This window comes from Anastrepha obliqua, chromosome 4, assembly GCF_027943255.1.
Source record: "Anastrepha obliqua isolate idAnaObli1 chromosome 4, idAnaObli1_1.0, whole genome shotgun sequence".
Taxonomy (NCBI): domain Eukaryota; kingdom Metazoa; phylum Arthropoda; class Insecta; order Diptera; family Tephritidae; genus Anastrepha; species Anastrepha obliqua.
In genome coordinates this window covers 113,876,458-113,894,159 of record NC_072895.1, presented here as the reverse complement: position 1 = coordinate 113,894,159, position 17,702 = coordinate 113,876,458, and the positions used below count along the sequence as shown (strand labels likewise).

Here is a 17,702-nt window from a genome sequence, read left to right as displayed (position 1 = left end):
TTTATGTCATCGGTACAAAAATTTGTTTCGAACAAAGAGCTGATATCAAATTTTGTTTAAAATCGGTAAAACGATTACCGAAGCATTTGAATTGATGAAAAAAGTTTATGGCCATGATTGTCACGTTTCAGAGAAGGTTTATAGGACATAAATGACATGACAATAAGCGGCCCGTACTCAAAATCAGTAATCACCGAAAACTCCATCGAAATTGGCCGTAAATTAATCAAAAATGAACCGAAATTCATGGAATCGGGGTTGAATATCTTTTTGCTTATTTGGTCGTACGAAAGGTCTGTGCACGTTTCATTCCGCACAAGTAAATTGAGGAAAAAAATTGCTCCGAATTCCACATTCGAAACTCCTCATTAAAGAGGCGAGAAAAGACGATAACGTAACTGATGATGGAATGTGGTGTTTCCAACGTGATCCTGAAAATAAGTGTCAAAATGCCGAATGGAAGGCCCCAGACGAGCCACCATCCAAAAAATCGCGTTTGGAGAAGTCAAAAATGTTTTTATGATTCCAAGGGAATTGCCCACAAGGAGTTCATGCCAACAGGCCAAACCGTCAATGCAATTTTCTATCTTGGCGTTTTGAAGCGTCTGTTGACCCGTGTGACTGATTTTTTGACTAGAAATTGCATTTTAACCATCAATATCTCACCGTATTCGTCTGATATGGCTCCCTGTGACTTCTACCTATTCGGAAAATTGCATTTGACCATGAAAGGAAAACATTTTGCGTCCGTAGAGACCATCCAAAAGGCTTGTGCCGACATTCCGAAAGATGGACATTCCGGTCAATACCTGAAACACTCTTTCGAAAAGCTTTTAGATCGCGCAAAACTGTGTATCGAGGCCAGATGGGACTATTTTGAATAAATAAACTCGAAGTTATCAGAGCAAAGCTACTGTCGTTTCTATTTTAGCTCAGTCTTGTTTATTTTGGACTTCATCTTGTATGTTTAAGTATTTTATACTTAAATATTTAAATTTTCATGTGATTAACTTGTGGGTTGGTGAGTTACTAGTTTTCAAACCTGGCCATAAATATTAAACCATTCTTACTAAAAATATTTGAATTCCACGTTAAGATACATAAAAACTTGGATGTAGTGGTTTTTCACAGAAATAAATACTTTAGGTTTTATGGTACTTGTGTATTGTTAAGGGGCCAGATACCTGTAAACGGCCATATTTGGCCTGATTTTCATTAAAATTATTTAAAATGAAGAAGCCAATATATTTTTTTCAAAATTGGCATACAGTTTATTTATACATTAAAATAATATACATTTTTTTTTCATTTTAATCATTTGAAATGGCGAATGTACACTCAATTCTTCCAGGAAGGTCGCAGCGGGGCTTCCCAATCGGCGGACAGTGTAGCATCGGCGTCAGTGACCTGAATACAAAAAACCAAACATTTTTTTGTGTATTAATGCCATAATTTCTATATGAATTAACAATAAATGGAAAAAATTCGCGGAATAAAATGCTTAAAAAAATGAATTTTGGGGCGAATTTTCCTACTATTTTTGCTTCGAAAAAACTATTTTTTCGAAAAATTTTCGAAAACTTGTAAATTCACATAACATAAAAAAGAAGTGTGCAAAATTTCAGGGAGATCGGTCCATAACTTTTCGAATTATCGTGTACGCCAATTCGAAAAATATAGTTTTGAGAAAAATGCGTCTAAAGTCGACAATGCGACTCTCCTCTCCCAGCACTCGAACGTTAAGAATAGAGTCGTCACGGTTGAAGATCTGTAATATAAGAAATACTTAAATTTACGTTCTAAAATTGTTTTGACATATTCTTAAAGGATTGTATTAACATTTTATGAAAAAAAATTTTTTTTTCGAAATATTACAGTTATCTGTCCCCTTAATTGCACTTTAATGCTTTCACCATTTCTACAGTTAAATTTTATTATTATTAATTTTATTTCAATGTTTCCATATTACCTTCCTTACAGATCGGCACTTTACTCTTTCGCACAAATTACCTGATCAATACAAAACGCGGTAGTGACCATTTTCGGATCAGGAATTTATCTTTATTTATGTATATGAATAAGAAAATGGAGGAACTTGACGAAAGGCAAAAGAATGGTGAAACGACGACTGGGTGTATGGCACGGGACGACGATGACAAAACCATGATGCATGGCGATCCGGCGCTGATGGGTATGTGAACATATTCGCACGTCGTAGCGCAAATTAATCATCCAATTTTGTTTTTGAATAACTTCTGATTTCGAGTGATGGATATCTTTATTTTGACCTTTTCGCGCTCCATTGCTTGTCGTTTGTAAATTACGGCTGTGTAGTTCACAAGTACTCAATTTGATTGGCGTGCAATTCCATTAACGGACATTGACGTATGTTAAACAATCATAAATCTTCCGATAGGGTGATTAATTTTGCGCCACCTTGTATATACAGGGTTGGCCATATTAAACTGACCCATGTGATTATTAAAAAAATATGGAAAAAGAAACATTTTTTTGTGTTTCATTGTGAAAAACATTTAATTTAGTTCAAGGAGATTCGTTTACATCACTTTTTGAATATGATATCGCGCAAGTGGTCGCCCTTAGCTCGTATAGCGTAATGTGCCCGTTTTTCGGCGTTTTCCATAGTTTTGGCCAGCGTCTCGGCCGATATGGCGGCTATTTCCCGTCGGATATTGGCCTTAAGTGCGCCTAGTGTCTTTGGCTTGTTGACGTAAACCTTAGATTTCAAATTACAGTAAAAAGTTATAGGGTTACTCAATGGGTCAGTTTAATATGGCCAACCCTGTACACACACATTAGCGGAAGTAAAAAGCTTTCAATGTTTTTCGCTTTACTTGGACTTTGTAACTAATACAGTTATAATTATTCACATACAAATGTTCTTGAATCCATGGGCAAATTAAAGAAGTGCTCACATGTCGGTTAGAGTTGTGACGATTGGCTTGCCAGCACGGAATTGTTCGCATCACCGAGTTATATTTGATACATAACATAAACAGCACACATTTTCTTAGCCGCATGATTCGACTTTTCAACTTTGTTGTGTTACTGGGGAATGTTTCGAAATTCGTCTTTTTTTAGCTTTACTATATTTTGCCACGCTGTAACAGGCAACTGGTTGCACTAAACACAAATTTGTTAAATAATGTTTTTTTTATCCCTACATCTAGCGGAAAACATTCAGCACTTTTTACTTAGTCTAATATAATACATGGGCTGAAAAGTGCCGGGCTAAGAAAAAAAAACACGTTTTGTTTTTGTTCAAAATTAGCTTATTTTCATCAACGTAATTTCCATGAAGCACAACGCAATCATTCCAGCGCCGATCTAACATTTCAATACCACTTTTGTAGAGCGATTTGTCTTTTGCCTCAAAATAGGCCTCAGTTTCAGCGATAACCTCGTCATTCGAGCGAAATTTCTTAGCGGCGAGTTCTCTTTTTTTTTTTTGGGGTCTGCGAACAGCCAGTAGTCGCTGGGGAGCCAAATCTGGCGAATACGTTGGATGTGGGAGCAATTCGAAGTTCAATTCATGTAGTTTGGTCACTTGTTTTTGGTCAACAGTTAGCGAACGCGGCACCCACTTTGAACAGAGCTAAAGTCAGCACCTTCTTTTCATATCTTTATGGTGTCAGTCAACTCACTCAACTTCACTTTTCGATCATTCAAAACGATTTTGGGGATGTTTTTTATGTTTTCTGGTGTTACCGCCTCATTTGGACGCCCACTGCGTTGTGCATCATCGGTGTCTACGACACTCTCTCTCTCACTTGAAGTCAGTAAACCATCGTTTTATTGTTGTTTCTGATGGAGCGTAGTTCCTATAAACCTTTTCAAGCCATTGCTTTGCTGAAACGGTATTTTTTTCCATCAAGAAACGGTATTGTTTCCTATCAAGCATGCAATTCTTTTTGATCCACATTGTTTTGAAAATAACAAAAGTAGCTTCACTCTTAGCACAATAACTCACGAACTAATGAATAGAATATCCAGGTTAATACTAACTGAAAAATAGGTGAATGCAATAAAATTAGCGTCATCTAAGGCCCCGAACTTTTCAGCCCATGTGTTATATGTATTTACTTATAGGTATATACATACATATGCATGTATTTTATTTGTTAATACCATTTGAAATGTCATAGCATTACTGCAAGTGGACGAAAATGCGCCAATGCATGAGGTGCTCTACGAGGGTAGTATGCAGCAGAAGCATACATCCCCATTTCAGCTCAGCAGCATGGGTTGCTATGTTTGCCGACTAAATTTCAGCTCGCCGGCAAGCTTTGAAGATCATGTGGAAGAACATGGCGACGAGTCGGATTTTAAGATACTTAAGGATTACTCCAAAAGGTAAGTGTAATCGGATATGTTTGTATCTAGTTTTTATAATTATTTGCATTTGTATTATAACAAAATCTCTAATTCGCTTAATTTTAGCGCTTCGCCAATATTCAAACTCTCCTACAATCTTTGCATCAATTCCCATTATTTTCGCTTCAATTTGGAATCAACACGTCCGAATATTGTCATAGATAAGCTAGTGATTGTACAGTCGCGTTCCTTCTACTATGTACACAACACACGTGTGCCATATGAGTTGGGCGCGGACGGCAAAGATAATTTTTTCGTGGATAGTCATCTTTTTCGCAAAAGTGTTGTACAGCCGATTGTTGTGGTGTTCCATGACAAGTCCAGCAAGGAGATGCGTTATGTAGAGCAGCACCATTTTTGTGTAAGTAAAAATAAATGAAATGAATCCAAAAAAAAAAAATAGATAAAAAAAATAAAAGTAATACTTATTTATTATCTATTTATTTCCCCTGTATTTTTACAGCGCGTTGAGGAGTTTCCAGTGGTTAAACTAAGCATCAATCCTTGTCGTTTATCAAATAGCATGTAAGTAAATTACCGTCACATGAATGCAACCAATTGTCCTTTTTGTGATGTAACCTTAATTTTATGTGTTAATGTATTAATTTTTTATAAATTGCTTTTCTTTTCCCTATTCCATATTTTTCAGTAAATTTAAACCGAAATTTAACCTTCCTACGTATATGCCGCCAATGGAAATTCGCCATGCTCTACAATCGAAAATCGTTGAATCGTCGCTTGCAGAACTTTCGAATGAATTTAAAGATTATTTGGATAACAACAGAACAATGACCCAATCAAATATGCGTGAGGCGATGTTAAAACTGTTACAAATCGAGGATTCGGATACAATTCAGGAGTATTCGAGTCTGGTGCAGCATAACGTTAAATTGCGAAAATATGGAGGCGAATATATTGTTAAGGTGAGAAATTTTAATACGTTTTATGATAATTCCGTATTTGATGTCGGCGTTGATAAGATAAGATTTAGCTTAAGCATAGGGTCATGCCAAGGCGAATTTATTACAAGTGACAGCAAACACATATAAGTAAAACCCTACATGTATTTGTTGTTGCGTTTGGTCCAACCATCACGTCAAAATCAGCAAGCAAATGTCAACATACGAATGTAAACATACCAATACATACAAACAAAGCATATCATTTTGACGTAAGCCATACCTACGGCGAAAAATTCAGCTGGGTGAATGCTGTCACCTTAATAAATCCACCTTGGGTCATGCGATATTCAGTTTTTATCTACTCTCAGTAGAAGTAGTAGTTGTTATTGTTCTAGCAGCAGTAATAAATCGTACTATAAGGTTTCGTCGCTATTCAAAGTAAAGCATTTGCCAAATTTATTGACTCGTATTTTACCCCTTTTCAAACGGCCTCTCTCACGTGATTTGTTGTTATATGATATTAGTAGTGTGCTTCTGTGTTGGTTGCGCTCTCTATAGCGGTTGCTGTTGTAACAACACGGCGGAGAAAATACAAAAGTTGGCTACATCTGCGAACCGCTATCCCGCTCTCAGTGAGAGCTTGTTCGAGGCATGCAATAAAAGCGGCAGCATTGCAACTCTTTTAGTCGTTTGCAATGCTGAGCTGATACTTTCTAATGTTTGGCACCTATTTTGTACATTTTGTATAGAAGGTAAAAACGTAAATAAAAATAATAAAGTTTTTTGTAAATATTTTCCAAGGCGCATTCATTAAAGATGGTGGCACTAGACCAACAACATATGTAGCTCTGTACGTTTGATTGTCAAAGCAAAGTATTGAGAAACTAGAAAACAAATAATGAATTCGCCTTGTTTCATTCTGTGCTCACAGCCACATGGACACGGCGAAAGTGAAAAAAAACAACTGAGCTGATTTATCGACACCACCTTTTATAGATTCGCCTTCATATTTTCCTTAATAATTTCGGTATTGACAGTAATTTACTATTGAAAATGACAAAGAAAAGAATGAAGCAAAATTTTTACGATGCCGATTTAAAAGACTTTGCGTGCAACAATGGCCATACTTTGGACAGGTAGAACGCTATACTTTTGCCAAAGTTACTAGAATTTCACTTTAAAACCCACAGTTTAAAAAATCTGTAACACAGCAGTTGTGATTGCAACTCGATCGAGCCCAGAATCAGCTGATTTGCTGATGTCATACGATAACACAAAAATGTGTAACATTTACTCCTAATTTTTGCAAGTAGGCCTTCGTGAATGCAAAAAATTATCCGTCACACAGTTGGATACAAGAGAGATGCTGATTTTTTGTTGAAGAAATTTTAGCCGGTATGGTTGGTATGGTTGCCCAAGGAATGAACACACTTGGACGAAGAAAAATGGATTCGTCCTTTGTGATACCATTATAAGGGAGGTGAGGTGAAAGAGAAAGACCGATGGGATACAGGGAGAGGGCGGGGAGGGGTGGTACTGGGATGGTTAGGAGAGTGAGTTTAAAGTGTGTGGATTACTAACGATGACTATGCTGCGTTTACGTCAACCGCTTTGTGCTGCTGATAAAGTTCAGCAGATTTTTAATGTCAACGCCAGCTATATCAGCAGGCGTAGCAAAGAAGTAAGAGCCAAGATGCCTGGATCCTAGCCCCGCCATAGCAGGGCTTAGCTGCGGAGAAGGTGGTGAGATGATTCCACCTCATCCTCCATACATCCAGCGCAAAAAGGACCCGTGGTAATTCCAAGTCTCACAGCATGCATTCCTCGCGCATAGTGACCTGTGAGAAAACCCACGAGATTCGAGAGCTGATATAATATCTTGTCAACTGATTAAACTTTTTCATGTTTTTTAGTCTTTGTAAAAGCTGGTGTTTTGTGCACTTTTGCTCGCAGTTTATAATCAGAAAAGATGAAATGTAAAATGTATCAACAAAAAACGTGAATTACTTTTTTCTTACTTCTCACAGGAATTTGTAAACAAACTCAGCTACCGCTTTTTGCAAGTGATGGTAAATTTTCCGTTCGATAACTTTTTTTTTTTCTTTTTCTTGTCTTTACGACAGCACTTTTGCTTACGCTCTTGATTCGGAGTGAAGCCTGGTAACGGCTAATTTTATTATCGAACGGAGCTAATAATTGGGTATTTCTTTTCATTTTATTCCTATATTATTGTATTGTTTTGATTTTCATTTCAATTTTTATTAACGAGCGAATTTATCGTACTACGGTGTTCCTTTTCTTGTTTATCCAATTGTTACGTCTCAGCCATAAATACTCTCGCGGATGGCGCAATTTAGTAATCTATCATATTTAGCTCCTTATTTAAATCCGGTTGAACCAGGTAACCGGTATAACCGATTTGCGGGGTACGTCTCTAGTGCGGTCGAGTAGCTGTTTTTACCATTGACGAATAATTGCTTGCGTTCGTCAGCGTTTACTCGAATTGAGGTAACCGTCAATCTTTTAGGGTTTTCAATGCGCCAAATTTTAATGTGTTCAGTATGAGTTTGTATTGACTCCCATAAATGGGAAAGAATTCTCTCTTATTTCATGTTGTCTTCAGTTTTTATTATATATTTTCTTGAATTAATGCCCGAAAAATAAAATCATTTAATTTAAAATTGTATTCATTTTTAGCTAAAAATAGCGAAAAATACACGTTACGAGAATGTAATTTTTCCCTATGATGATGTCATTGTTTTGCCGCCTGACGAGGTACCACAAACATTGGGTGATATAATGAACAAAATGGAACAGTTTGTATATGAGCCTGGGGTTAAGAAATCGTCAAACAAGAAGAATAAACCCTTCCTCGGCCGAATTGAAAGTATTTCATATGGGCGAGTAGCATTTAAATGCGCCAGAGACATACCGATTGACAAAACTTACACGATACTCTTCCGGCCAGCACGTATGGTTATTCGATACCAATATCGCGCTTTAGAACAGTTGGTAGCCATTCCACCGTTGGTTTTGAAAAAATTCCTCTTCCCCGAGAAAGTCATGGTGCAGGAATTACCAGCTTTAAGGTATGGCGAACATTTTGGAAATGCATTTATTTAAATCCCAAATTGGAGTATACCATTTATATTTGCAATTTCAGTTTGGAGCTGTTTAATAAAGCCATCAATACTAATCCGGAACAGTTGCAGGCCATACAGTATGTGGTGAATAACAGCGTAGAGAAATCAGCACCATACATTATATTCGGACCGCCAGGTATGAAATAAATGAGAGAAGCTCAAAAAAAAAAAGCATAAGGTCTCTTCTTTTCGCCAAGCGTTTGCAAAAGGCGAATAAATGAAGCAACTGATAGAAATGAACATATCTTGGCAACACTCGAAAACATCTGCCTTAAATTACATGTGTTTGTAAGTAAATGAGTTATACCAGTTTGATGAGCGAATATTACTCCATCACTTTTGTTGTTGCTTTTATATGTTTCAAGTTAATTGAGCATAGAGTAGTGGCGAATAGAAGAGGCCGATACACACATAAATATGTGTATACAACACATATATGATCCCTTATTCTTTTACTCTTGTCCAATCACAGGCACCGGGAAGACAACAACGTTGGTGGAAGCCATTTTGCAAATTTATATGCTCCAACCACAGTCGCACATACTCGTTACAGCCGGTTCGAATGGTGCGTGTGATGAGATCGCGCTACGTCTCTGCAATGTGCTGACACGAATGGATGAGACACAAGCTATAATACGCATCTATTCGCGCTCGTATGAGCATCGTTCGGATAACATAAATGAATTGCTATTGGAGTATTCGAATTTATATGCAGAACATTTTTTGCCAGATGTGCAAGTGTTGCACAATTATCGCATTGTTGTGTGTACATTGAGCCTTGTCGGACGCTTGTCAACGGGCAAATTTGGCAAGCAAATAGACGGTAGCGGTGTATTTACACATATTTTTATTGATGAGGTAGCCGCTTCAACAGAAGCGGAAGCTTTGGTGGTGCTTATGCCAACGATCAGCCCAACAGCCACTTTGGTAATATCTGGCGATCATCGACAGTTGGGTCCAATATTGAATTCAACACATGCGGCGGCAATGGGTTTAGAAGTGTCGCTGATGGAACGCCTACTGAAACGTGATTGCTACCGTGTCGATGAGCAGGGCAACTACAATCCGGCAGTACAGACACGATTGCGCCGGAATTACAGGTCACATCACGAAATTGTGAATTTGTATAATAAGATGTACTATGATGGCCAGTTGAAGGCAGAAGCTGATCCAGGTGAGTAGGTTATATTAGCCGAAGTAAAATTTTTACTAAGATAACACTGTGCGACAGTGATTTTATACTTTTATGGAGACCTAGCACAACTTGTGGCTATAGAAAAACTAAGAAAAATGGTGTAGCAGAAATTTTCAATACACCCCCAAAATCTCATTTTATGGCCATAAAACCGTTTTTCAGTAGGTTGATGTGAAGAATCACTCCTAACTTCGCCAATTTCCATCCGATTTCAAACTTGATTTTATAGTTCGAAAGAACAAAAACAAGCCTTTTTGACACTGTGTTGACAATTTTTCTGAAATGACAACTGACGAGACTGTAGGCGGAAGTATTTGGAATTTTTTTATTTTTTCTCTATTTTTTCAACTTTGACATAATTTTTACGATATTATCCGATATTGAGGATTTTTTTTAGTACACTACCGTTATAGTAAATTTAATTTTGCGTCGAATGAGCTATATCTGACTGTAATTGAGTTAAAATTAATAGAGTTGTGTGAGTTTTAAGATTTTATTTTTTTTTTAACTAATTTGGTATATTTCAGGCCCTTAAACCCAAGAAAATTAGTAATCGACTATATCATGTCTATGTTATCTTAATCGATTTTCAGGTGTAGGAAAATTTAGAAACATGAAAATTTCAAAATGCGATATCTCTGCGAAAAAAAAAATGATATTTGAGCAAACAAAACGCCATTTGAAAAAAGAAGGCTTGTATTTAAAGATGTCATCCTTTAATTTTGGTGAAAGAAAACATCTGCAAGGCTACATAACCTCAAATATGGGCAAAAATGGTGTTTTTTGCACTTTTAGGTTAGGATATCTCGAAAAGCAGAGCTAGTAGAGCAATTCTGAGGCCATTCAGCGCATCATAAACCTTCGGAAATATATAGTCTGGTTTCTGGGTCTGAATGTTGGTTAAATTTTGTCGGCCTGTGTAATCATGTACGCGCTTCGCTAATGTATTGGTTGCTCCGCTTAGCAACTCAAAATCCTTCTACTAAATAAAGATAGCGGAAAAAACTTATAGACAAAAATGTTCACAAAAGAATGCTCTATAAAAAAGCTCTAAAGTATATTTTCCATAAAATCTATAAAAAAGAAGTTATTACGCTTTAAAACAATTCATCCCTTAATTTTTCGCGTAATTTTGTTTATAACTTTTTTATTATTAATTTTACAATACAATAAAAAGTTTTGAATGAAAGTTGTAGATAATATTATTGTCTACAAAAAAGTATCTTACAAAATGTTCGTAACTTTCGGAATTCACGAGATAAACGCAAAAAACCAGTTACACCCTTATTTCTAAGATGGCGGCCGCGGGACACAACTCCCGACCCCGAAAACTCAAACTGAAGTTCACAGTGATGGGCTTTACATAATAAAACCATAAACTCGCATACTCCTAAAATTACTAAGTTAAATCTTCTTTTGACTGGACTATATATGTACATCTCTACAATTTTCAATAAGCACACAGAATAAAGGTTCTCTTGTACCCATTCCGCCACGGAAACCAAATTGCATTTCGCAGCTAACTTAGCAGTTCAAAATAATTGCTTTCACTTCTATTAAGAAAAATAAGTAGAAAAAGTGCTGCACTTATGTATTTAATAAATTTTTATTTGGTATTTGTATTTTCACAGCCGTTGAGCAACTATGTCGCGACTGGAGTCGATCACCCAATCCCGATTATCCCATCATTTTTCATTCTATCTTTGGTCATGAACAGCGTGATAATAATTCGACGAGGTAAGTAAATAACTTAAAAATTATACATAACATACAAGTGTACATACTATATATTTATAAATATAGGGTGGGCCATGTAAAATTTGCTTTTGAATCGGCTATAAAAAAAAACTAATCAATATTTTTTCAATTTTTTTTTTTATTTTGAAGATTGAACATTGTCATTTATGAATGAAAAATAATATCGTTCAAATGACTGCTACGACTGGCTTTACAGTAGCTCATTCGATCAACCCGATTTTTAAGCACATTTTCGATTGTTTGGACTCCAATTTCATGAATGGCAACTTCGATTTCGTGATTTAAAGCATCAATCGTCTCTGGACGGTTCGAATAGCATATAAAATGCCCTTAACGGCTCCCCACAAAAAAAAGTCCAACGGGCTTAAATCACAACTCCGAGGCGGCCAATTGATATCGGAATTTCGGCTGATTATTCGGTTTTCAAAAACGGTAGCCAAAAGTTCTAGTGTAACTTTGGCAGTGTGACAAGTTGCACACTCCTGTTGAAACTAAATGTCGTCCATATCATCCTCTTCAATTTTTGGAAACAACTCGTTGAGCATGTCACGGTAACGCGCGCCATTTACTGTAACCGCGGCTCCTCGTTCATTTTCGAAAAAAATGGCCCGATGATGCCGCCAGACCAAAAACCGCACCAAACAGTGACTCGTTGTGGATGCATTTGCTTCTCTACAGTAACGTGTGGATTTTCTGAGCCCCAAATACGATAATTTTGCTTATTGACGGAGCCACCGATGTGAAAATGAGCTTCATCAGAAAAGAAGAAGAAGACGCACCACTTTGGAAATAGGTTTTCAATATTTCCCAATTTTGTTCAAGCGTATGGCGTCCCATTTCGTAAATGTCAAACCTTTAAGAAAATTATGAACACATTTGACATGTCATTTGTGTTACCATTCTCAAAAAAATAGGTGGTTCAAAAAGCAAACGCTATATGGCCCACCCTGTATATAAAAATGCGATCGCTCCTAGACAAGAACCGCGCCTCTTTACCATTTTCTAACTTTCTAAAATAAATTTTTATGACATATCCAACGAATCGGGGATTCTCCCATTGTGAACTAGTGCTGGCAGTGCTGCCAACCGTCTGAAAGTGACATGACCATAGAGTGGAGTGGAGTGGATTAATACATGGTCCAGCTCTTGTGCATTCATGTTATAGAATTTTTAAAGCGCTTGCGTTGAAAAAAAAATCCGCATTTGCTTTTGCTTGCCGTACCCTCAGCTGATTAGTTGGCATTAAAATCGCCGCGTAAAAATATAATATCCATTCTATAGTAATTAGAAATAGGATATTGTAATACAATACGAGTATAAATAAAGCAATAATGTCGTCACTGAGAATCATCATCATCATCAATAGCACTACAGTCTTGTGCAGACCATGACCACAACCACGGTGCCCCTGCTGGAACGATCCCCTCTGTTAAGCCTTTCCACTTTGCGATTCTCATTTTTCGCAATTCGGCTGTCGATCCCCATTTTTCAAGTTGAGAGATCGACAGTGAGAGGTGAAATACATCATGTCTCAAGATCACTATTCAAGTTGCACATTACGGCCCTTTGGGAAACCAGTCACTGAGCATACACATCTTCAAATTAAATTTTCAAGCGATGAAACATTTTCAAAAGTTTTTGGTTTTTCTCGCTTAGTGGGCAGTTTGCCTACACTGCCTTATGGATAATCCGGTCGATAATCTGGTCGTCAATGGGCAATATAAAAGTGTAGGGCTATGAAAGGTGACAAACTTTGAAGCGCCAAGCCAAGTCGAATTCAGTAAATTTATAAACGCTTTTCTGCTTCGCAATGTCTTAGGTTAGGTTAGGGTTTGGCAACCGCATCGCACATAGAGACAACAATGCCAATTAGACTACGAAATGGATCCGTTGTGAGCCGCGGTGGCTGGGCTACATTTCCCTTTCCATATTGAATCATCCTGAGCTTTTGACAAAGCGTAAAAGGTGGTTGATACCTAAAGTGTGTAGATTATTTATATTCGTTAAGAAGTAGGATCTTAAATATCGGTTCCTGCTTCTGGCTAGAGCTGGGCATGTGCAAAAAAGGTGTTGAATTGTTTCAAACTCCTCTTCATTTCATGCGTGTAAACGCCTAATCTCGTTGCATGATTTCCTATGAGACAATGTCCTGTGAGGGCCCCTACTAAGATCCTAATTTGAAGTCTACTCAATTTTATAATACTCTTGGACAGACGTAGATTTAGCCTTGGCCATGTTTGTCTAGCAATTTCACAGGTGTTAACGCTAATCCATCTTTGATTTGCAGAACTGACTAGTACGTCCTTAATGAGAAGCTTACAAGTTGCGAGAGGTATCTCCATAAAATTACTTATGTTTGGCATACAGATACCTTCCCTTGCAAGTTGGTCAGCCCTACAGTTCCCTGGTATATCTCTGTGGCCTGGAACCCAGCACAAGATTATACGATATTGTTTGGCCATCTCATTTAGAGATTGGCGACAACGTAAGACACTCCTTGATGTTGTTTGGAATGCATCCAGGGCTCGTAGGGCAGCTTGGCTGTCTGATAGAATGCAGATATCCGTTGATGATATTCTGTTTATCTTTAGCCATTTTAAGGCTTCATGAATAGCGTTTATTTCCGCTTGAAAAACACTACAGTGATCCGGTAGTTTAAAGGATTCACTAATAGAAAGCTCTTCGCAAAATAACCCTGATCCTACACCGGTATCCATTTTAGACCCGTCCGTGTAGATCTTAACGGGTGTGTTGGGTGTTGGTTCTTCTTCAAACCATTCCAGTCTAGACGGGATTTTCATTAGGAAATTCCTTTCGAAGCAGAGAATGGGAGGGTGATAATCACAGTCACTGGGCATATCCGTATAGGAGTCTAAGATGGTTGAATGTCCATGTGTGACAGTCTTCCATTGTGAGCTCGCGTGGCGTCTTAGAGCGGAAGAAAATATATAGAGGTGGCAGATACCTTTCTTGTAAATTTGTTTCGTTAATTTGGTATAAAAATATAGTTTACACTACAAAAAATCAACTTATTTTCAAGTTTCCAATTTTATATCGGGTGTGTTTTTAGAGCTTAAGAACTTAAAGGTGGTGTTGGTAAATCAGCTGATTTGTTTTTTTTTCTTTCGCCGTGTCCATGTAGCTGTCAGCACAGAATAAAACAAGGCGAATTAATTTTTTATTTTCTAATATACTTTGCCAATACCTTGCTGTGACAATTAAAGGTACAAAACATTGTTGTTGGTTTCGTGCCATCACCTTCAATAAATGCGCTTTGATTAAAAGTTTATGCTCGTTGTCAAGGTGACATTTCATACTGAGTAAAAATATTTTGCTGTTCTTTATTTTTTCAATTCAATGGAAGTCAACAAAGAGAAAATGCGACACATTTTAAAGTTTTTCTTTGATAAAGATGAAAATGCAAGGCAGGCTGCTGAAATCGTGAATGGTGTTTATGGTGTCGATACTGTAACAGCTAATTTCGTGCAATTTTGGTTTCGTCGATTCCGTGCAGGCATTTTTAATGTTAAAGGAAATTTCTATAATGTCGATAAAATCACAGAAATAATCGAAGTTGACCGGCATGTTAGTAGTCTTACCATTGTCCGGGAACTAAAGATCGACCATGAAACAGTTTTAACCATTGAGCAGAAATTTTAATCGATTTCCCCCCCCAAACTAATGTTTTACAAATCTACAACATACCAACCGATTCACCTTTTTTTTACAGTCGATATAATCCGCTAGAGATTAGCGTCGTGATGGATTATGTACGCGATCTACTATATTTCGGTATTAAGGGCAAAAAACTGAAGCAGGAGGACATTGGCATTATTTCGCCATATAAGAAACAATATATGCGCATTCAGGAGGAATTGAATCTACGTAATTGGTATGAGATCGAAACGGGTGCTGTCGAATCTTTCCAAGGAAAAGAAAAAACCATAATAATTGTCTCCTTTGTACGTTCGTTCAGCAAGACATTGGGATTTTTGGACAGTCCAAAAGTGAGTATATTTTTCAATTTTCTATTGTAGTTAAATTTCTATTCCTTTTATTTTCAATCTATTCACATTGCAGCGTTTAAATGTGACCCTATCGCGCGCCCGTTCGTTACTGATACTCATCGGCAATCCGAAAACTTTGAGCATAAACGACGATTTCAAGCATATCATTGAACAATGTCAATTGCACAAAACATTGGTGGGTGCCACCTATCATGAAAGTGATATCAGCGGTTCGAATACGTCGCAGAATGGTAAAACTAACGATGAAGCAACGCAGAAACTTGCGAAATCTATGGAGAAGTTAAATGTTAGTAAAGAGAATTTAGCTGAGGACAACAAAAACGGTGCAAAACCGAAGATCATAAGTGTAAACGAATGGATAAAGACCCAGGGGAATGCAGTTGGCGGGCAAGCGAATGAAAGTGCATCGGCCGCGGATGATGCGCTCAAAAGCAAGAACAGCAGCACATTCAAAAGTAAGAGCTCACATGTTTTTTTGTAAACTGAGAATTGTGAAACTTAAAAAAGTTAAGACGAAGTTGTAGTGTGAACGGTGAGAGGGTGTACTCGTATGTGTGCGTGTGTATGTTTTCCTTCGTGATCCGTTTGCTTTTAAGCTGGCTGATGTGAATTGACTTGCATACATACATGCATACACATACATATACACATCTACATATCTGCATGCATACATACATATACACATCTACATATATACTTACATGCATAAATATTCACATACATACATATCTATCAATCACACTTTTATTTAAATGTTAAGAGATTAAAGAGCTTTTATTTTATGTTTTTGTTTCTGAAATGTTTTTGCTTATTTAAATTATGTATTGTATTAATTTTATAACTTGATTCAACCGATTCATGCAATGAGTGAAATTTTATTTTCTTTCGTTTGGCATGATCGCTCAAATTTTTTGTTTGCGTCTGTTTAACCCTTAGAGTACGGTGTCTATTTTATAATATAAAGGACGAAGAGGGGGGCAACTTGGGTTCCCCTTATATTTATTTAACTATAAACAAATTAATATTAGAATGTCATTAATAGGTTTTTATACAGGATTTAAAATAAAAGTCGTTAACCTAAAAGGAAAAAGGGAGAAATTAATTATTTACGAAGTTATTAAAAAAAAAATTTAACATAAAATAAAACTCGATAACCTAAAGGAAAGAAGAGAGAAATAAATAGTTTAAGAAGTTATTAAAAAAAACTAAATTTAAAATAAAACTCGATAACCTACAGGGAAAAAGAGAGAAAAAATTATTTATGAAGTTATTAAAAAAAAAAATTTATCTTAAAATAAAACTCGATAACCTACAGGGAAAAAGAGAGAAATAAATAGTTTAAGAAGTTATTAAAAAAACTAAATTTAAAATAAAACTCGATAACCTAAAGGGAAAAAGAGAGAAAGAAATTGTTTACGAAGTTATTAAAAAATAAATTAAATTTAAAATAAAAATCGATAACCTACAGGGAAAAAGAGAGAAAGAAATTATTTACGAAGTTATTAAAAAATAAATTAAATTTAAAATAAAACTTGATAATCTAAAGGGAAAGATATGAAGTTATAAAAACAAGCTAACTCTAAGGGTTAAACTCACTTTTTATTAACGTTTTGTGGAATTGTATTCATGTGGAAAAAATAAACTATTATTATTATTCTGTTTCATGTTTGGCTTTGTTGCTGGCCAATAGCTATGCTTATACAGTGCAAAGTAGATTTTTGGTAATAAAATTTTTGAATATAAAAGCACATGCAAGTGAGAGTAATGATTTTCGCGGTTTCTGACTGAACCTTTAGGACAGTTTTGCAGTGAAGGATGTATTTTCATGCATTCAGTTAGAGATTTCAGACATGATTCAATAATAAAAGGTTCCGTATTCAGTGACAACTGAAATTTGATCCTCCTTAATCTATTGTCGCATTTCGGAAGTAGGGTGAGAGGCGAAGAATGTGATCGGCTCCTGCAAAAATGATAGTAGGAAGGTAGTAGAAATAGTACGCACAGTAAACGTAAGTACATAAAGCAGATAAATGCGTTTATTATTGCCTTGCCATAAATTCTGTGACAATGTTTACAATGCATACGGTGAGAACATATTCGCTGAAAAAGTTCCGTTATTTTTACTTTTGTTCGTATGCATTGTCTATTCATAAATTATACTCACCCGTGTGGCGAATTTCGCTTGTTAACAATGGCGTGAGGAGCTAAGAAAAATCGCATTACAGTGATTGCATTACAAAAGTGGGGTAAACGTGCAAGTGAGATTTAGGTATTGCTGAAA

The 17,702-nt window shown here is 36.5% G+C and overlaps 1 protein-coding gene across 2 annotated transcripts in view; it reads left to right on the top strand.

Annotated features, from left to right (window-relative positions):
• LOC129245675 (uncharacterized) overlaps window positions 1–17,702 on the top strand; it is a 48,056-nt gene that overhangs the window by 17,444 nt on the left and 12,910 nt on the right. For both annotated transcript variants that reach the window (XM_054883996.1, XM_054883997.1), the window contains 11 exons: window positions 1,981–2,191; window positions 4,167–4,374; window positions 4,462–4,756; window positions 4,859–4,920; window positions 5,045–5,318; window positions 7,995–8,386; window positions 8,461–8,576; window positions 8,913–9,614; window positions 11,267–11,372; window positions 15,124–15,400; window positions 15,474–15,876. In XM_054883996.1, the coding sequence (XP_054739971.1) occupies window positions 1,981–2,191; window positions 4,167–4,374; window positions 4,462–4,756; window positions 4,859–4,920; window positions 5,045–5,318; window positions 7,995–8,386; window positions 8,461–8,576; window positions 8,913–9,614; window positions 11,267–11,372; window positions 15,124–15,400; window positions 15,474–15,876 (3,046 nt within the window). The remainder of the gene's footprint in view (window positions 1–1,980; window positions 2,192–4,166; window positions 4,375–4,461; window positions 4,757–4,858; window positions 4,921–5,044; window positions 5,319–7,994; window positions 8,387–8,460; window positions 8,577–8,912; window positions 9,615–11,266; window positions 11,373–15,123; window positions 15,401–15,473; window positions 15,877–17,702) is intronic.